Source organism: Oncorhynchus tshawytscha, linkage group LG07 (assembly GCF_018296145.1).
Source record: "Oncorhynchus tshawytscha isolate Ot180627B linkage group LG07, Otsh_v2.0, whole genome shotgun sequence".
In the NCBI taxonomy this organism is placed as follows: domain Eukaryota; kingdom Metazoa; phylum Chordata; class Actinopteri; order Salmoniformes; family Salmonidae; genus Oncorhynchus; species Oncorhynchus tshawytscha.
The window spans coordinates 54679645-54701301 of record NC_056435.1 but is presented as its reverse complement, the minus strand read 5'-3'; the positions used below and the strand labels follow the sequence as shown (position 1 = coordinate 54701301).

Sequence of the window (21657 nt, the reverse complement as noted above, 5' to 3'; positions counted from 1 at the left end):
TGATTGAGTTTGAAAACAGACTGGAAGCTTCAAAAGGAGGGTGGTGCTTGGAATCACTGTTCCTCCTCTGTCAACCATGGTCACCTGCAAGGAAACACATACCATCATCATTGCTTTGCACAAAAAGGTCTTCAAAGGCAAGGATATTGCTGCCAGTGAATCAACCATTTATCGGATCATCAAGAACTTCAAGGAGAGTGGTTCAATTGTTGTGAAGAAGGCTTCAGGGCACCCAAGAAAGTCCAGGAAGCGCCAGGACCGTCTCCTAAATTTGATTCAGTTGTGGGATCGGGGCACCACCAGTACCGAGCTTGCTCAGGAATGGCAGCAGGCAGGTGTGAGTGCATCTGCACGCACAGTGAGGCAAAGACTTTTGGAGGATGGCCTGGTGTCAAGAAGGGCAGCAAAGAAGCCACTTCTCTCCAGGAAAAACATCAGGGACAGACTGATATTCTGCAAAAGGTACAGCAATTAGACTGCTGAGGACTGGGGTAAAGTCATTTTCTTTGATGAATCCCCTTTCCGATTGTTTGGGGCATCCGGAAAAAAGCTTGTCCGGAGAAGACAAGATGAGCGCTACCATCAGTCCTGTGTCATGCCAACAGTAAAGCATTCATGTGTGGGATTGCTTCTCAGCCAAGGGAGTGGGCTCACTCAGAATTTTTCCTAAGCACACAGCCATGAATAAAGAATGGTACCAACACATCCTCCGAGAGCAACTTCTCTCAACCATCCAGTAACAGTTTGGTGAAGAACAATGCCTTTTCCAGCATAATGGAGCACCTTGCCATAAGGCAAAGGGATAACTAAGTGGCTCGGGGAACAAATCATCAATATTTTGGGTCCATGGCCAGGAAACTCCCCAGACCTTAATCCCATTGAGAACTTGTGGTCAATCCTCAAGAGGTGGGTAGACAAACAAAACCCCACAAATTCTGACAAACTCCAAGCATTGATTATGCAAGAATGGGCTGCCATCAGTCAGGATGTGGACCAGAAATTAATTGACAGCATGCCAGGGCGGATTTCAGAGGTCTTGAAAAAGAAGGGTCAACACTGCAAACATTGACTCTTTGCATCAACTTCATGAAATTGTCAATAAAAGCATATGACGCTTATGAAATGCTTGTAATTATACTTCAGTATTCCATCGTAACATCTGACAAAAATATCTAAAGACACTGAAGCAGCAGACTTTGTGAATATATTTGTGTCATTCTCAAAACTTTTGGCACGACTGTATATAGACATAATATGACGTTTGAAATGTCTTTATTCTTTTGGAACGTCTGTGAGTGTAATGGTTACTGTTCATTTTTATTGTTTATCTCACTTTTGTTTATTATATTTTTCACTTGCTTTGGCAATGTTAACATACTGTATGTTTCCCATGCCAATTAAAGTCCATTGAATTGAAATTGAATTGAAATGATAGAATGTAAAAGTTGTGGATGTGCGTGAGTGTGTGTGTGAGTGTGTGTGCGTGTCTTACCCTGAGTCTTACCCTGAATATTTCCCCTCTGTGTGTGTGTGTGTGTGTGTGTGTAGGTTTAAGAATGGTCAGGGCAGTGGTCTGGACGGTGGTCAATACCGGGTCTACATCAACGGGAGCCTAGAGATCAAGCGTGCGCGGGTTGAGGACCAGGGTACATACACCTGTGTGGCCAGAAACATCCTGGGCAAGGAGGAGAACCAGGTCCGACTGGAGGTCAAAGGTTAGAGAGCAACCAATCTCATCACAGCACGACTTCATGCTTCTGTTTTTATGTTTCCTTCTCAGACCAAATAGCCCCTGTGTTGTTGCCAAACATTTCCTCGTGCCTTATCAACCTATTTTGTTTCTCAGAGCAGATGACGTTACTTAGAGATTCACATTAGACAATCATATTCTGTAGTCTGTTTATTATACTCATTCATCCCATATCATGAGAAAAAACACTCTTAATCTAATTGGTTGAGCTCCAGCTGTTCAGGAATTCCATACAAGGCGTTTGGCTTCCCTATCTATCCCCATCATTTTTACGGATATGTCTGTCCTGCGTCTGTCCTGCGTGTCTGTCCTGCGTGTCTGTCCTGCGTGTCTGTCCTGCGTGTCTGTCCTGCCTGTCTGTCCTGTGTGTGTGTGTGTGTGTGTGTGCCCTGTTGTATCCTGTGTGTGTGGTGTACACGGTTCGTTTCAGAGCCGACCCGTATCGTCAGGGCTCCAGAGCACCAGTCAGCATTTAGAGGCACCATGGCTCGTTTTGACTGCCGGGTCAAATCAGACCTCACCCTGCCCATCACTGTTACCTGGCTGAAGGATGACAAGCCTCTCTCTCTGGGATGGAGGTGAAAGAAACAACTCAACAACAGTTTTCTCTACCATCAGCTTTTAAAGGCTCAAACTGTAACTTGATTGAGTCATGTGTCCATGGGATGAAATGCACAAACAATGCATGTACAAAAACACACAAAAACAGTGGTGTTGAAAGAGCATAGCTATAGTTGACGTGTAATAACATGTAATAGTGATGTTCTGTAATGTCATGTTATAGTGATGTAATAACATGTTTCCTCCCATGACTGGTCTGTAGGTTAAAGAAGGATGAGGATTCCCTGTCCATCCCTAATGTCCACGAGCAGGATGAGGGAACATACACCTGTACTGTTAAATCAGAGATCGATCAAGATACTGCCTCAGCACGCCTTACTGTGTTAGGTATAGACACACACACGCACACACACAACACAAACACACACACACACACCTACACACAATAGGTAGGATAAGTAGATGGCAGGTAGCCTAGCGGTTAAACAGCCACCACTAACATTGAGTGGCTGCTGCCAACATACTGACTCAACTCCAGCCACTTTAATAATGGAAATTGATGGAAATTGATGTAAAAATGTATCACTAGCCACTTTAAACAATCCCACTTAAGATAATGTTTACATACCCTACATTACTCATCTCATATGTATATGTATATACTGTACTCTATACCATCTACTGCATCTTTATGTAAGACATGTATCACTAGCCACTTTAAACTATGCCACTTTGTTTACATACCCTACATTACTCATCTCATATGTATATGTATATACTGTACTCTATATCATCTACTGCATCTTTATGTAATACATGTATCACTAGCCACTTTAAACTATGCCACTTTGTTTACATACCCTACATTACTCATCTCATATGTATATACTGTACTCGATACCATCTACTGCATCTTGCCTATGCCGTTCTGTACCATCACTCATCCATATATCTTTATGTACATATTCTTTATCCCTTTACACTTGTGTGTATAAGGTAGTAGTTGTGTAATTGTTAGTTAGATTACTTGTTGGTTATTACTGCATTGTCAGAACTAGAAGCACAAGCATTTTGCTACACTCACATTAACATCTGCTAACCATGTGTATGTGACAAATAACATTTGATTTGATGATTTGATTTGGTTAGAGTGTTTGGCCAGTAATCAAAAGGTTGATTGTTTGAATCCCCAAGATTTAAAAAATCTGTCGATCTGCCCTTGAGCAAGGCATTTACATTTTAGTCATTTAGCAGACACTCTTATCCAGAGAGACTTACAGGAGCAATTTGGGTTAAGTGCCTTGTTCAAGGGCACATCGACAGAATCTTCACCTTGTCGGCTCTGGGATTCAAACCAGTGACCTTTCAGTAATGCTCTTACCCCTAGGCTGCCTGCTGCCCAAGTAGTCATTATGTACAACGTGTTAGTCATCTAACATACACTCTTAGCACTTAACCCACATTTCTCCTTGTTTGTTGTCTATAATGGCTGACCCTGGCCGTGACCCCAGGGGGAGTTGGGATATGCAAAGAAACACATTTCCATTTCACACCTCACACTCGTACAGGTTACCCATTTGTACATTCAGTGAAACAGGACAAATATAAGCACCCCCTATTTGACCTTTGAAACCAGCTACACAAACTGTCAAAGTCTTCAACATGGATGTGAAAATATTCTACTCATTGTACAAATCATTTTCCCATCAACCGTCATGTTCTTAACATTGTTGTGAGCCTCGTAGATAACACTACTAGATGTTAAAGATTCTAATGCATGAATGTGCCTTGAAGTGGTTGCATGTTGGACTGTCACTGTATTTACTGTCAATAGTGACTACTAGCACACTTCTGCTACTAATAGTTGTGTATGTAGACCGTGGTGGATCATACTCCATGGTTTCCCAGTCGTGTAGTTGTAGTGCTCTAAAGTTAAGGTTCCCCTAGGTACAGATCTAGGATCAGCTTCCCCTCCCCAATCCTAACCTTAACCATTAGTGGGGAAAATTCTAAAGTCACCAAAGATCAGTGTCTAGGGGCAACGTCACCCTGCACCAGTTGTAGTACTGTAGTGGATGGGGGTTCCTCCACTGTACTAATGTTCTGACTAACCTTTAACCTCTGACCTTTACCCCTCTGCTCCCCTCACAGAGGGCACCTCCCTGTATCCCTCACAGTCTAGTGCCTTGCCTGCAGGTAACATCTGTGGCCTTTTCTACCTCTCTCTCCATCTCTCTGTTTCTGTCCATCCCTCGCACTGCTCTCTGTCTCTGTTTCTGTCCATCCCTCGCACTGCTCTCTGTCTCTGTTTCTGTCCATCCCTCGCACTGCTCTCTGTCTCTGTTTCTGTCCATCCCTCACGCTGCTCTCTGTCTCTGTTTCTGTCCATCCCTCGCACTGCTCTCTGTCTCTGTTTCTGTCCATCCCTCGCACTGCTCTCTGTCTCTGTTTCTGTCCATCCCTCCCACTGCTCTCTGTCTCTGTTTCTGTCCATCCCTCGCACTGCTCTCTGTCTCTGTTTCTGTCCATCCCTCGCGCTGCTCTCTGTCTCTGTTTCTGTCCATCCCTCCCACTGCTCTCTGTCTCTGTTTCTGTCCATCCCTCGCACTGCTCTCTGTCTCTGTTTCTGTCCATCCCTCGCACTGCTCTCTGTCTCTGTTTCTGTCCATCCCTCACGCTGCTCTCTGTCTCTGTTTCTGTCCATCCCTCGCACTGCTCTCTGTCTCTGTTTCTGTCCATCCCTCGCACTGCTCTCTGTTTCTGTTTCTGTCCATCCCTCGCACTGCTCTCTGTCTCTGTTTCTGTCCATCCCTCGCACTGCTCTCTGTCTCTGTTTCTGTCCATCCCTCGCACTGCTCTCTGTCTCTGTTTCTGTCTTTCCATCTTTTTTTTTCTCTCTTTTCACTCCAATAAGAATAACAGGTAAGTTTGGACTAATGCTTCAACATTCCAAAAGAATGAAGGCAGTGTGTATGAGATATTAGTGTAAATGTTTCTATGAGAGGGATATTTGTGTGTGTGTGTGTTTATATTTGTGTGTGTGTGCGTATCAGTGTGTTTGTGCATGCATTTGAATGTGTGTGTTCATATGTGTGTTTGTGCATGTGGGCTACAATACTATTATAGATAGAGGGAGGGACTTATGTTATAGCCAGAGAGATCACATTTTTCTTTGTGCCCCTGTGTGTTTCAGCTCCTGATGCTATCCCTAGTGGCCTGAAAGGCTGGGGCACCAAGAACACAAACATGGAGATCAGCTGGGAGGTGAGTGAGTGAGTGAGTGACTGTTTGTCACTGTTTCAGCCTTTCCCCTTCATACACAGTCATTATACCCTCAAAGACAAGGTTGTTCTAATTATACTGCTAGTGTGTATTTTTGTGCTCTCCAGCCCTTGTTGGACACAGAGCAAAACGGCCCTAACCTGCACTACTCGGTGTGGTGGAGGCGTAAGGATACGGGGGAGGAATGGAACAACGTGACTACGGTGGGGGCGAAGCACATTGTCCACGACACAGAGACCTACGTTCCCTATGAGATCAAACTGCAGGCCAGGAATGACTTCGGACCAGGACCTGAGTCCAACATCATCATAGGATATTCTGGGGAGGACAGTACGTACACTCACAAACCAATATACAAATGAAGCAACATTTATTTTCTATTCATAATCTTTTTTCCCAAATGTTTTGCTCTCTTCTCTCACTCTCTTCCTCTCTCTCTCTCGCTCTCTCATTCTCTCTCTCACACACACATGTTCACTCATCATGCTGGTGATGTCCTACCTGTGTGTGTTTTTCCCCAGAGCCTACAGCCCCTCCTACAGACCTGCATGTGTCAAAGATTGACAGCACCAAGGTCAACGTCCACTGGACCCCAGTAGACCCCAACACTGTCCTGGGAGAGTTCAAGGAGTACAGGGTGAGAACTGGACTCTCACGACTACACACACACACACACACACACACACACACACACACACACACACACACACACACACACACACAGACACACACACACACACAGACACACACACACACACAGACACACACACACACACAGACACACACACACACACACACACACACACACACACACACACAGACACACACACAGACACACACACACAGACACACACACACACACACACACACACACACACAAACACAGACACACAGACAGGCACACACACAGGCACACACACACACACACACACACACACACACAGACACAGACACACTCACAGACACAGACACACTCACAGACACACACACACACACAGGCACACACACAGGCACACACACAGGCACAGACACACACAGCCTGTGACGACAGTGTGTGTGGCCCTCTCTCCCAGCTGTACTACTGGCGTGAGGGCAGCATGGTGAAGGGTCTGCATGTGAATAAAGAGAAGAAGACTAAAGGGTTCTACAGTACCGTGGCCCAGCCTACTGGCATATTGACAGACCTACAGCCATACAGCCACTACCGCATGTTTATGGTGGTCGCCAACAGTCGTTACGATGGGCCGCCTAGCAACCATGTGGATTTCCATACCAAGGAAGGAGGTGAGACTGGGAGAGGGAAGGACAACACCAACTAGGGCATCAGACAAATGAATTACAAATGAGTATGTTTTTACATCGTAGAAGATTCGCTACTACACCCTTTAACACTCTCCCTCTCCCTCCCTCCCTCTCTCTCCCTCTCTCTACTCTCTCCCTCTCCCTCTCTCTCCCTCTCTCTCTCCTCCCTCTCCCTCTCTCTCTCTCTCTCTCTCTCTCTCTCTCTACTCTCTCCCTCCCTCCCTCCCTCCCTCCCTCCCTCCCTCCCTCCCTCCCTCCCTCCCTCCCTCCCTCCCTCCCTCCCCTCCCTCCCTCCCTCTCTCCTCTCTCCCTCCCTCTCCCTCTCTCTCCCCTGTGTGTGTAGTGCCAGATCTTCCTCAGTTCTTTAAGATCGTCCAGTGGAGTCCAGAGTCTATCCACCTGGAGTGGGACAAACCCCTGGAGCCTAACGGCATTCTGATTGGATACACACTCAACTATCAAGCAGGTGAGCCCTTCTGATTGGTTAGACTGTCAAGTACCAAACAGGTGAGCCCTTCTGATTGGATACACAGTGAGGTGAGCACTTCTGATTGGATAGATGATAGATGACAGGTGATCTGTTCTGGACACAGTGGTATAGACTGAACAAGAAGTTACCGGGTCGGAAAGGTCTTTCTAATATTGATTCAAATCTAAGCTCATAACAGAGATAAACTAATGTTAAGAATAGCTGATGGTATTTTGATAGATTGCACTCTGCATTAGCTGACTAGCTGTCTGTGTGTGTTGTGTGTGTGTGTGTGCCCCTGTAGTGAATGGGTCGCGTGTGGGCCACATGCAGATGGAGAGTTTCCTACCTAACGTGACAGCCTACAGACTCCGCTTGCCAGACCAAGCTAGCCGCTACAGGTTCTACCTGGCGGCCCACACACAGGTGGGAGCAGGGAAGGTCTACGCTGGGGAGTCTCCACATTTCACCAATGATGGTGAGTCGCCTCGCCACTGCATGCACACACACACACACACACACACACACACACACACACACTCGGGCTCACACACACACACACACACACACACACACACACACACACACTCGGGCTCACACACACACACACACACACACACACACACACACACACTCGGGCTCACACACACACACACACACTCAACTCAGACCTTTTTGCTATTACACATACTCACATACATGTATGTAGACACATTGTTGTCCCCCACGATGATATCGGGGAGGGGACTGTGGATCTTAGTCACACGCGATATCTCAGACAGCACTGTCTCGATATGGATGAAACTTGGTCGAAGGATGCGACTTGCCCTAGAGATTTTGCATTTACAAAATGCCACTGATTGGCCCAAGGCGGGAGCTATAGTGATGAACTGAAACGTGTGAGTCACACGCAATATCTCACTTGGCCCAAGGGGGTCGCTGCATCATTTGTGGGGCATGACATGTTTACTGTGAGTTACAGGTGAGTTGTTTAAGGCTGATGTGCAGTATGTCACCAGCTTGCATGGTCATGTCTTTCCTGGGCCACACACATAATGTCTTTTTTTCTTCTTCAATGATGTAGTATGCTGGGTAATGAAGGATTTGGGGGTCATTGCAGAGGAGACATCGAACAGAGAACCAGAACGTATCTATACAGATTGTTAATTCACTGTTTAGAGTGACAAACTTCACAAAGAGTGAATCCAAATATGAAACCATCTATACTATGTAGACACAAAACAAGAGTGATTCAAAAAAAGGTGTTATTTCTGGGTTAGTCTTAGCTCTTTCTGGGAATCACACACATCACACACACACATATACATACACACACACACACACACACACACACATCACACACACACATATACACACACACCCATCACACACACGTACATATACACACACACATATACACACACACCCATCACTCACACACATACATATACACACACACATATACACACACACATATACACACACACACACACACATACATATGCACACACACCCATCACACACACATACATATGCACACACACATATACACACACACATCACACACACATACATATACACACACACATATGCACACACACATCACACACACACATATGCTCACACACATCACACACACACATATGCACACACACTCATCACACACACATACATATACACACACACATATACACACACATCTCACACACACACACATATACACACACACACATCACACACACACACTGGTGTTAGTAGCGATCAATAGGTCAGTCAGTCTCTGAGTGTAGAACCATCCAGTGTTCTCCTTCTTGGTCTGTCTGTCTGTCTGCCTGCCTGTCGTTGTGCTCTTTTGTCAGAATGTTCTCTTTCTATCCCCTTATCTCTCTCTTTGTCTCTCTTCCTCTCCTGTGGCTGACCTCTTATCTCTCTCTTTGTCTCTCTTCCTCTCCTGTGGCTGACCTCTTATCTTTCTCTTTGTCTCTCTTCCTCTCCTGTGGCTGACCTCTTATCTCTCTCTTTGTCTCTCTTCCTCTCCTGTGGCTGACCTCTTCTCTCTCTTTGTCTCTCTTCCTCTCCTGTGGCTGACCTCTTATCTCTCTCTTTGTCTCTCTTCCTCTCCTGTGGCTGACCTTCTGTAGTGTATTATAACACTTTGTCTTTCTCTCTCAGCCTCTCCGATTCCCACTCTTGTTTTCCCTCCTCCACTTGCTGTCTCTCACTTTTCTTCCCCTCTTCTCTGTCCCCCCCTCTCCCTCACCTTTCTCCCACTCCCCCCTCACCTGTCTCCTCTTAACCTGTCTCCCCTCCCTCTCCCTTGTTTCCCCCTCCATCTCCCCTGTCTCCCCTGTCTCCCTCTCCCTTGTCTCTGTCTCCCCCTGTCTCCCTCTCCGCTGTCTACCCCTGTCTCCCTCTCCCTTATCTCTGTCTCCCCCTGTCTCCCTCTCCCCTGTCTACCCCTGTCTCCCTCTCCCATGTCTCTCACTCCCCTGTCTCCCTCTCCCATGTCTCTCACTCCCCTGGCTCCCCCTCCCTCGCCCTCCTCTCTGTCTGTCTGTCTCTCCCTGGGTGTTAACAGAATACTTTATCAGCTCAGGTACTGACCACTCAGGTGCAGGTAACGGTAAATGGACAGCCCATCTGTCTGTCTATCTGTCTTACTCCTCCCCGACTCTGTCTCACTCCATTTTTGAGCAATGGTGACCAGCTCAAATTAGTGACCATGTCATCTTTGCATTTCCGTACTACTTTGCCTGGTGGACATATCATGGGTTTCTTCTCCCCCCTACTGATGACAGTAGTACAGACCCAGGCACTTTCTATCCTCAAAAAGGGGTGGATTACTTTTACGCTGTAGGAAACAAACAAAACAAATTAGGGGGTAACTTTGAGGTCTGTCAAGGGTTAAACCGTGAGTTCTCTTCGAACAATTAAAGCGGTTTGAAATGTCAATCAGTAGATGTATTTAATAGAACAATTAGTAAGCAGCCATAAGGGTTGACATTGTCATCTAAATAAATGAACAATTCATCTTGACAGAGAGCTTTGTACTGTGATCAGACAAAGTTCTCTGTACTGGACGGAACTGCACTGGTTTCCCCTCTGTCCTCCGTCTGTCTGTCTGTGATGTCTCTCTATCTGTCACTATATCTGTTGGTGTATCTGTGCGTCGCTGTGTGCTTTCAGGGATTGAACAAGGGTCCTATTTGATCTTGCTCATAGAACCTACAGTATGTGGTCAGTTGTAACACTCTAATGTACACTGTAATGGGAAAGGAATGAGTTTTTAAGCAACTAATGTCACAGTCTCTGCTTCAACCTTCAGTATTTTCAGCAAAGTTGAACATGAATTGGACATGTATTTCTATTCTAGTTGTGTGTAGTCCTGATGTACTGTAAGTCCAGGTCAGGATCCCCTGTAGTGTAGTCAGTGTCAACGTTCTGCTCTTTCTGAGGTTTGAACTTTGAACCCAATCCCTGATGGCACACATTTCAATTTGTGGGGCAATGTCTCTGGTCTCTGCCTTTTGAATGACAAAGCCTGGGATTGGCACAGATTTTAGATTTGACATGGCTTGGGGCCAATGTGATCTCTGGCTGGCTGTTGAGTGTTACCTGGGCAACAAGGGTTCTTGAGCACCTGCATGTACTGATACCTTATTTTACTCTTCTTCCTCTTCTTCTCTCATGGCTGGCTCTCTCTAGCATGCTGCTTGTCATGTCTGACCTGGGGGACTTTGGAACTATGCATGGGGGAGGGAGGAGGGAGGGATGCAGTTCAACAAGCATATAAGTTCATCTGCTCTCTAGTGGGATCCTCCAAATGGAGATGTTCATCCACTACAAGGTAAAAAGAAGCGTAACAAGAAGTCCTACAAAGAATGTATGCCCCCCTCTGTTCACTGTAGATACTGTGATGATGATGTTCAAAATGGCTTCCAAAGAAAACAAGGCTCCTTCGTAATAACAGTAGGGTATCTATATATGGATTTCCCATAACTTCGTGTTTATTCTAGAAGAAAATCCACACACCAAAGAGCTGCTCTGTTTGTTGGTTTGGGCCAGGATGGAGGTGAGGTGTGTCATAGCATCAGTTGGCCAGTTGGGGGCACTGATATTCCATTTAAGACCCTCATCATGGGTTGTGTGATGAGTAAATTATTTATGAATACCTACAATGCCTTGCGAAAGTATTCGGCCCCCTTGAACTTTGCGACCTTTTGCCACATTTCAGGCTTCAAACATAAAGATATAAAACTGTATTTTTTGTGAAGAATCAACAACAAGTGGGACACAATCATGAAGTGGAACGACATTTATTGGATATTTCAAACTTTTTTAACAAATCAAAAACTGAAAAATTGGGCGTGCAAAATTATTCAGCCCCCTTAAGTTAATACTTTGTAGCGCCACCTTTTGCTGCGATTAAAGCTGTAAGTCGCTTGGGGTATGTCTCTATCAGTTTTGCACATCGAGAGACTGACATTTTTTCCCATTCCTCCTTGCAAAACAGCTCGAGCTCAGTGAGGTTGGATGGAGAGCATTTGTGAACAGCAGTTTCGGTTCTTTCCACAGATTCTCGATTGGATTCAGGTCTGGACTTTGACTTGGCCATTCTAACACCTGGATATGTTTATTTTTGAACCATTCCATTGTAGATTTTGCTTTATGTTTTGGATCATTGTCTTGTTGGAAGACAACTCGCCGTCCCAGTCTCAGGTCTTTTGCAGACTCCATCAGGTTTTCTTCCAGAATGGTCCTGTATTTGGCTCCATCCATCTTCCCATCAATTTTAACCATCTTCCCTGTCCCTGCTGAAGAAAAGCAGGCCCAAACCATGATGCTGCCACCACCATGTTTGACAGTGGGGATGGTGTGTTCAGGGTGATGAGCTGTGTTGCTTTTACGCCAAACATAACGTTTTGCATTGTTGCCAAAAAGTTCAATTTTGGTTTCATCTGACCAGAGCACCTTCTTCCACATGTTTGGTGTGTCTCCCAGGTGGCTTGTGGCAAACTTTAAACTATACGTTTTATGGATATCTTTAAGAAATGGCTTTCTTCTTGCCACTCTTCCATAAAGGCCAGATTTGTGCAATATATGACTGATTGTTGTCCTATGGACAGTCTCCCACCTCAGCTGTAGATCTCTGCAGTTCATCCAGAGTGATCATGCGCCTCTTGGCTGCATCTCTGATCAGTCTTCTCCTTGTATGAGCTGAAAGTTTAGAGGGACGGCCAGGTCTTGGTAGATTTGCAGTGGTCTGATACTCCTTCCATTTCAATATTATCGCTTGCACAGTGCTCCTTGGGATGTTTAAAGCTTGGGAAATCTTTTTGTATCCAAATCCGTCTTTAAACTTCTTCACAACAGTATCTCGGACCTGCCTGGTGTGTTCCTTGTTCTTCATGATGCTCTCTGCGCTTTTAACGGACCTCTGAGACTATCACAGTGCAGGTGCATTTATACAGAGACTTGATTACACACAGGTGGATTGTATTTATCATCATTAATCATTTAGGTCAACATTGGATCATTCAGAGATCCTCACTGAACTTCTGGAGAGAGTTTGCTGCACTGAAAGTAAAGGGGCTGAATAATTTTGCACGCCCAATTTTTCAGTTTTTGATTTGTTAAAAAAGTTTGAAATATCCAATAAATGTCGTTCCACTTCATGATTGTGTCCCACTTGTTGTTGATTCTTCACAAAAAATACAGTTTTATATCTTTATGTTTGATGCCTGAAATGTGGCAAAAGGTCGCAAAGTTCAAGGGGGCCGAATACTTTCGCAAGGCACTGTAGTCCCAGATAAATCCTTACTGTTGTATTTACCCACACAATGAAACATGTACTTTATTATTAACTTCTAATGCTTAAAAGGACAATTATCTATAAAAAACAGTATATTTCTGTTTACCTCTTTTTGTTAATTGGACTGTTGCCTTTTCCTTATTTCTGCATCAGTCAACAGTGCTGGTTCTGGGAAATTCCATATCACCTTTCTGCTCATTGTTTCATTGACTTTCTCTCTGTGTCTCTATTGGTGTGTGTGATTACCTGTGATTTCCTGCTTTTGTCTTTAACCCTGTGCTCTCTTCCCATTGCCATGTAGTCGAGCCTACAGACGTCTCCATGTCTACAACTGTCCCACCTCCTCCTCCTCCTCCCACTACTACCGCTGCTACTACAACCATTAGTACTACTACCACTACTACTACTACTACTACTACTACTCCTACTACTACCACAACTGTTACTGCTTCTACTACCACTACCACTCCTGTGTTGGTCACCAGCACCAAGCAAGCAGATACAAATGTGTTGGGTACATACAGTAGGCCTACCTGTTGTTTACTTTTAGTTCAGTTATTTTCTTCCATGGCCGTGTAGATAAAATAGATTGACAATGGATACCACCCTTAAAGAGACATTTTAAAGGTGTGTTGTGTTATTTGTATATCTTCCCCAAGATTCATGTGATAAATGAATATGCTTTAATTTGAAGCATTTTGATTGGATACTCTCTCCTGACCAGGAAGGAAGCATTTGGAAGAACTGGTTGCATTCCAATACCACTTCATTGCCTTGTCATATCTCCTTGGAAATAGGTTACAGGAAATCAAGTCACTTTAAAGTATTGGAAAGTAACCATTAACTCAACGCTGTTCGGTCAGGCTGTGAGAATCCAACGTATAAATATGAACAGTTAGAGGGTGTTTGTGGGCCGTTCACTTTGTTCAATGCCGTGTTCCTATTAAGGGGATACCTAGACTACTGGGCACCTCCATTACAAATCAGGACACCCCTAGAAGGGTTAAGGCATTAACTGTGGAGTGGACACCACCAGAAGTGTTAGGACATCAACGTTGACACAAGGTGTTCAAATATAACACTGGTCCAATCCACTGTTTATAGGGCAACCCGAAATCTAACCCTAACCCTAGAACCATTGTGTGATTGCAACCCTGCGGGTGTGGCTGTTGTAACACGCCCTTCTCTGCTCCATCTTTCCCTTGACACCACCCTGACCCCGCCCTGCCCTCTTGTAGGCATGGCTCCTGGGAGGGTGATCTGGAACCTGACGGTGAAGCCTAACAGTAACTACGCTAACGTCAGCTGGAACCACAACTTCCCGATCGGCAGCAGCGAGTTCCAGCTAGAGTTCACACTGGACGGTAAGATCCACACCCAGTTTGTGTCAGAGCTTAGGCTGGACAATAAGAAAAGACCTAGAGTTTGTCAGCTCTTAGGCTGGAAAATAAGAAAAGACACAGAGTTTGTGTCAGAGCTTCTGGATGGTAAGAAAATAACCAGAGTTTGTGCCATTGCAACAGTCAAACTAAATCAAGCCCAGCTCAAGTATTTGAAAGGATTTTACATATGTATTTAACCCAAGTCTATCGTATCAAAACTACAGTTCAAAACCCATCCTAGGAAGAAATGTCAATAGTGAAGTCAGTTTTCAGACTGTCTATCTCTGCAGAGATACTAGGTTTTCTGAAAGGAACTGTGAGGCATTGCTGGGGCAGAGACATACACCAAACTGACTTTATTAAAGAAATCCAGTCCAATTCATGACAGCCCTTCACTCTAGTAGAGAAATGAGGCTTTTATTTGGAGGCGAGTCATGCAACATTCTCATTTCTATTCATAAAACTCCCAGGGAATGTCTGAGGGGAAACTCTCAACTCTCATTTCATTTTGCTTCAGCAGAGCTGAGTTCAATTGCCTATATAAGTCAGATTATGATCTGTATAGCTGTAGATAGAGTGAAATATATAATATATTCTGTGGGATTTCCATTTGAATAATGACTGTGTTATTTTATAGCACCCCCAGTTTTTATTGTACTTTGATTGGAGGTTTTGAGTTTCTGTTTTCTTAAAAAATCCCTTTGTTGGATTTGCCTTTCATTGTGCCCGTGTTAATTTTCTCTCTCCGGTTCGATCAGAAGTTCCTTTCAGAAAGTATTTTGTGAGGTTGAGGGAGAAATTAAGAGAGATCTTAGTCAGTACTTTGAAAGAGGAAATTGTGAAAGGAGAGAGCTAAAGAGAGAAACCCAGGGACGGGGTGATGTTCTCACACAACTATGAAGAACTTGTCCCTATAACTGTATATTATATATACGTTCTTATAACTATATATTATATATACGTTCTTATAACTGTATATTATATATACGTTCTTATAACTGTATATTATATATACGTTCTTATAACTGTATATTATATATACGTTCTTATAACTGTATATTATTTATAAGTTCTTATAACTGTATATTATATATACGTTCTTATAACTGTATATTATTTATAAGTTCTTATAACTGTATATTATATATACGTTCTTATAACTGTATATTATATATACGTTCTTATAACTGTATATTATTTATAAGTTCTTATAACTGTATATTATTTATCAGCATTTTCTAATTATATCAATGACATAGTTATAATGCACCAAATCCCAAACTCTCTTCCTATCTCCACTGTTAAGTGAGATGAGAGAGAGAGAGACCCATCGAGAATTACATTTTATTTTACTGGAGAGAAATACACAGTTTAATGAAAACATTCCTTAAATATATGCTACTTACTACACTATACTGATGGTACAGTGATGTCAGTATATGTGTGTGTTCAATCATCCTGAGTGAAAAGAGAAGATGTTAGGGTGATGTTCACCTGAGCTGAGCATGTGCACACATTGATCTGTTTTCCACTGTATCAATGACATAGTTCTAACACACAAGATACCTAACTCTCTCCCTCTTTCCTGCTCTTTGTCCATTTCTCTGTTTGGAAATGTGTCTTTGTATTGTTCATACACATAGTGTATTATGATGTCCTAACTCCCCATACTGTGCAGTGTGCATACTTCATGGCTACTACCCAGTATCATGCTGCTGCTTCACCTGTCTGGCTGGTTGGGTGCCTGTCTGGCTGGCTGTGTGTCTGGCTGGCTGGCTGGCTGGCTGGCTGTGTGTCTGGCTGGCTGGCTGTGTGTCTGTCTGGCTGGCTGCATGTCTGGCTGGCTGGCTGTGTGTCTGTCTGCCTGGCTGTGTGTGTGTCTGGCTGGCTAGCTGGCTGTGTGGCTGTGTGTCTGGCTGGCTGCATGTCTGTGTGTCTGGCTGGCTGGCTGTGTGTCTGTCTGCCTGGCTGTGTGTCTGGCTGGCTAGCTGGCTGTGTGGCTGTGTGTCTGGCTGGCTGGCTGGCTGTGTGTCTGTCTGGCTGGCTGCATGTCTGTGTGTCTGGCTGGCTGGTTGTGTGTCTGTCTGCCTGGCTGTGTGTCTGGCTGGCTAGCTGGCTGTGTGGCTGTGTGTCTGGCTGGCTGCATGTCTGTGTGTCTGGCTGGCTGGCTGTGTGTCTGTCTGCCTGGCTGTGTGTCTGGCTGGCTAGCTGGCTGTGTGGCTGTGTGTCTGGCTGGCTGGCTGGCTGTGTGTCTGTCTGGCTGGCTGCATGTCTGTGTGTCTGGCTGGCTGGCTGTGTGTCTGTCTGCCTGGCTGTGTGTCTGGCTGGCTAGCTGGCTGTGTGGCTGTGTGTCTGGCTGGCTGCATGTCTGTGTGTCTGGCTGGCTGGCTGTGTGTCTGTCTGCCTGGCTGTGTGTCTGGCTGGCTGGCTGCCTGGCTGTCTGTGTGTCTGGCTGGCTGTGTGTCTGGCTATATGATTGGTTGTGTGGCTTGTTTTTCTATTGACTGTTTAGAGTAAGAGTGAGGGGGAGGGAGGATGTTGTCTTTATTCACACACATTTTTTAGTCATTAGCTTCGGCTTCATGTTTTAATGGTTGTAAGGAATGTGTTTTTATATTAGTCAGACATTCTTCCCACTGATTGATTTTCGCAGTGCTTCAGGTCTGTTTGTTGCCTAGTCAAGGATGCATTTTGTTTCGTATGATTTGGTTTCGTTGCTTCAGAGGCTGCAGTGGATGTACTAAGCTTTGGAATGAATTTGGTTGATTGCTGATGATGTCACCCTTTCAGGGGATCAAAGGTCATGTCATAGCATATCATATATCTTTATGTACATATTCTTTATCCCCTTACACTGTGTATAAGACAGTAGTTTTGGAATTGTTAGTTAGATTACTTGTTGGTTATTACTGCATTGTCGGAACTAGAAGCACAAGCATTTCGCTACACTCGCATTAACATCTGCTAACCATGTGTATGTGACAAATAAAATTTGATTTGATTTGAGCATGGTGCACGATGTCACAGGTTTGCGTGCGCCACCAGCCATCACCAGCCCATGCCCACAGCTTGGTGATGTGGCACGTCTTTCCATTGAAAAGATGCCGCGTTTCGTTTTCACCGTCGGTGTGTTTCTTTATATTGAGATGAGTGGAGGACTATGGGTAATGGAGACACAGTGCTTCTCTACCCTCCCGCCCTTTATATTGAGATGAGTGGAGGACTATGGGTAATGGAGACACAGTGCTTCTCTACCCTCCCGCCCTTTATAATGAGATGAGTGGAGGACTATGGGTAATGGAGACACAGTGCTTCTCTACCCTCCCGCCCTTTATATTGAGATGAGTGGAGGACTATGGGTAATGGAGACACAGTGCTTCTCTACCCTCCCGCCCTTTATATTGAGATGAGTGGAGGACTATGGGTAATGGAGACACAGTGCTTCTCTACCCTCCCGCCCTTTTATTGAGATGAGTGGAGGACTATGGGTAATTGAGACACAGTGCTTCTCTACCCTCCCGCCCTTTATATTGAGATGAGTGGAGGACTATGGGTAATGGAGACACAGTGCTTCTCTACCCTCCCGCCCTTTTATTGAGATGAGTGGAGGACTATGGGTAATTGAGACACAGTGCTTCTCTACCCTCCCGCCCTTTTATTGAGATGAGTGGAGGACTATGGGTAATTGAGACACAGTGCTTCTCTACCCTCCCGCCCTTTTATTGAGATGAGTGGAGGACTATGGGTAATTGAGACACAGTGCTTCTCTACCCTCCCGCCCTTTTTATTGAGATGAGTGGAGGACTATGGGTAATTGAGACACAGTGCTTCTCTACCCTCCCGCCCTTTGCTATTCCAGAATACAGAGTGTTTCATAATGGTCAATTTAAATTCCACCAGTCAGGGTAATACAACCAACTTACTGCTGCCAATTCAGCGGGAGTTTAGTTTCGTAAAACTTTGATGTCCACTGTATTATAGTAGCCTGAAGGAACACCTGCTCTCTAGCTCTACCTCTTCTCCCGCTCCACAAAAAGTCCCCTTTTTAGATTAGATTTTTCAGGAGCATTATCCCCAGGAGAAAAATGTGGTTTCACTTCCACTGAGAAGAAAATGAACCAAAAAGAATCCTCTAAAAGCCATATTTTAAAAGCTTTCTTAAAGATCTCCAGCTCTATGCACTTTCACTCTCTAGTAATTCTATTAACATAGCCGTATACGTGACATTGTTTTACTGATGTAGCTATTCATTCCAACGAGGTTGTTAATGAGTGGTGGATGTTGGAGGGAGGGTGTGTGTGTGCTGCATTGGTTCAGTCTCAATTTACTCCAGTTGCCCACCATCTCATAGGGGAAGAAACAGTCCCACCCATGTCGCATCATTACGTGGTACCCTTCCTATTTACTTTGTTACCATGGTAGCCTGCCCACGCCCAATGACGTAGTATGATTGGCACCTCTCTTGTGTTCTAAGGCAATGGCAGTGTGTCAAGCGTACCAGTGAACCAGCCGCCCATTAAGCTGGCGGGGCTGATCGAAGGGGCCAAGTACCGCCTGAGGGTGTACTCCAACGAATACCACAGCATCTCCAGCAATGTTGTCACCTTTGAGACCAGCGCAGGTGAGTCTCCACCTGCCAGGTGAGGAGGGATGGTACATGGCCAGATCAGGTCATGTCAGATAGCCTGGGGGCCAGTCTGTCTGCATCTGCCCAGTCTAGGAGTCTATAGCAGGCTAATGCAGAGACATGACAGCACCCAGGCTACAGAGACCCCATGGATACCCCAGTTCCCTAACAATGAGTTCTGTTGGCTCAGATCACAAGGCTAGGAGTTGATATAGCTCCAAGGAGTTGGTATTGAAGTGAAGTTATTCAACTGTAGTGTAGAGGGACTGTTTTGTTTCTGTTCCTTAGAATTGGTAGTTCTGAACTTCGTGGAGTATCGATTTAGCTGTTTGTGATGTCTTGATTTTCCATAGGAGTGTATTCCATGAGGTAAGAATAATCCAATTAAATGTCATGTGTGATAGGCTCATGAGTAAACAAGTCATATACAATGGATCTGATACTTTGACCTGTACTTTACTTTTCTATCTTTGCTTTGTTCTGAGCAAATTCACTTTTCCAATGTCACACTTCTCTGGCACTGGCAGAGCTGTTACTTGGTTAGTAATTATAAGCTATTAATGTCGTTTTTTCCTCCTATTTATGCCTGCATTGTGTTACAGAAGTGTTTCAATAAAGTAGCTTATTTTACAGTTAGAATACTGGTGTCAAATAACAACACTTTTTTTGTGGTTGGTTGCTTTTAAAATGAGCTGTGCATGATATTTTGTTCCTTCTGCTAAAGTACCTAGGTTTTGTGTTCAAATTGACCCAACTGAATGAATAATTTGTTATACAGATAGATTTACTGGGATACCATCTAGAGTTATAGCTCTATGTTGAGGGAATACTAGAATGCTGTGATGATGGTTTGGGTTGTCATACTTGGTGTATCTTGATTTGAACATCCTTGGATGAGGACAGATTGTCGGATGTATTTCCAGTGACTCATTTGGGGCAAAACAGACTCTTATTATTTTTCTCCCTCTCTCTGTGTGTTTCATCTCTCCCATCTGTGTGTGTGTGTGTCAATGTTTTTGCCTGCTGACAGCCTACATTAAAGACCAGGTGGACATTGCTACCCAGGGCTGGTTTATCGGGCTGATGTGTGCCATCGCTCTCATCATCCTCATCCTCCTCATCGTCTGCTTCATCAAGAGGAGTCGTGGAGGCAAATATCCAGGTACGGGTTAAAGGCCCGGTGCAGTCAAAAATGTGATTTCCTGTGTTTTATACACCGAACAAAAATATAAATTAAACAATGTAAAGTGTTGGTACCATGTTTAATGAGCTGAAAAAGAAAAAAAAAGAAACCTTTCTTTCAAATATATTTCTTAAAAATCCAAATAATCATTGTAAAGGGTTTAAACACTGTTTCCCAAGCTTGTTCAATGAACCATAAACAATTCATGAACATGCACCTGTGGAACAATCATTAAGACACTAACAGCTTACAAACGGTAGGCAATTAAGGTCACAGTTATGAAAACCTAGGACACTAAAGAGACATTTCTACTGACTGAAAAACACCAAAATAAAGATGCCTAGGGTCCCTACTAATCTTCGTGAACATGCCTTAGGCATGCTGCAAGGAGGCATGAGGACTGCAGATTCCTCACGAGGACTGCAGATAAATTGCAATGTCCGTTACTGTGAGACGCCTAAGACAGAGCTACAGGGAGACAGGACGGACAGCTGATTGTCCTCGCCATGGCAGACCACATGTAACAACACCTGCACAGGATCAGTACATCCGAACATCACACCTGCAGGACAGGTACAGGATGGCAACAACAACTGTGTCGTGACGTTGGCCTGTTGGGGGAGGTTTATGACCCCCATAAAAACATTTCCCCTTTCCCCTCTCTCTACTCTATAGAGTTGACTCTTGTAAAGCCTTTGTAACATAGAGAGTCTGGTAACATCGAAAGGGGGGAAACGAAACCATATTTCGGTAATCCAAACAGTTGAAAATATGTGTTGGTACTTAATGAATATGTTCTCAGATCAGTTGTTGTCTGAGACATTACTACTAATGACAGGATGACATAAACTGGATCTTGGAAAGTCGACACATTCTAGTTATCAGATTCACATGGAATTGTTGTGCAATTTAAATGTTTAAATATGAAACTATTTGTGAAAAGATTAAATATAATTTTAGCTTTTTAAATGAGAGAACGGTTTGTCATAGAGAAACTCTGCTCACTCAGAGGCCCAAGTGAACAGACTTTGGTTGTAAACTAGGAAACACGCCCTTCTTTCACCACTATATAAACCCGTTGACGAAAATTCAACTTTCTGTTCCGAGGACGTGAGGACGACGGTCCTACGTTAAAAGGGCTCAGATAATAAACAAAATTAGCATCTTGTTCAATGTGAAGGTGCCGATCGACACGCCGAAAGGATGAATTTCGACTATACCAGCCAGAATATAGCACAAGCTTAAAAGTATGGCAACTTAGTATGAACTTTGAACTCTTATTCACTCCG

General features: G+C 44.3%; 1 protein-coding gene across 9 annotated transcripts in view; it reads left to right on the top strand.

Annotated features, from left to right (window-relative positions):
* The window catches only part of LOC112254849 (neurofascin), a 174126-nt gene that overhangs the window by 138637 nt on the left and 13832 nt on the right, over positions 1-21657 (top strand). For 5 of the 9 annotated variants that reach the window (XM_042324628.1, XM_042324629.1, XM_042324631.1 and 2 more), the window contains 15 exons: positions 1549-1715; positions 2181-2328; positions 2574-2698; positions 4463-4507; positions 5505-5575; positions 5701-5923; positions 6115-6230; positions 6667-6877; positions 7239-7361; positions 7669-7842; positions 9943-9960; positions 13478-13690; positions 14415-14540; positions 19033-19179; positions 20216-20347. In XM_042324628.1, the coding sequence (XP_042180562.1) occupies positions 1549-1715; positions 2181-2328; positions 2574-2698; positions 4463-4507; positions 5505-5575; positions 5701-5923; positions 6115-6230; positions 6667-6877; positions 7239-7361; positions 7669-7842; positions 9943-9960; positions 13478-13690; positions 14415-14540; positions 19033-19179; positions 20216-20347 (2039 nt within the window). The remainder of the gene's footprint in view (positions 1-1548; positions 1716-2180; positions 2329-2573; positions 2699-4462; positions 4508-5504; positions 5576-5700; positions 5924-6114; positions 6231-6666; positions 6878-7238; positions 7362-7668; positions 7843-9942; positions 9961-13477; positions 13691-14414; positions 14541-19032; positions 19180-20215; positions 20348-21657) is intronic. The other 4 variants (XM_042324632.1, XM_042324630.1, XM_042324634.1 and 1 more) reach the window with 4 other exon arrangements.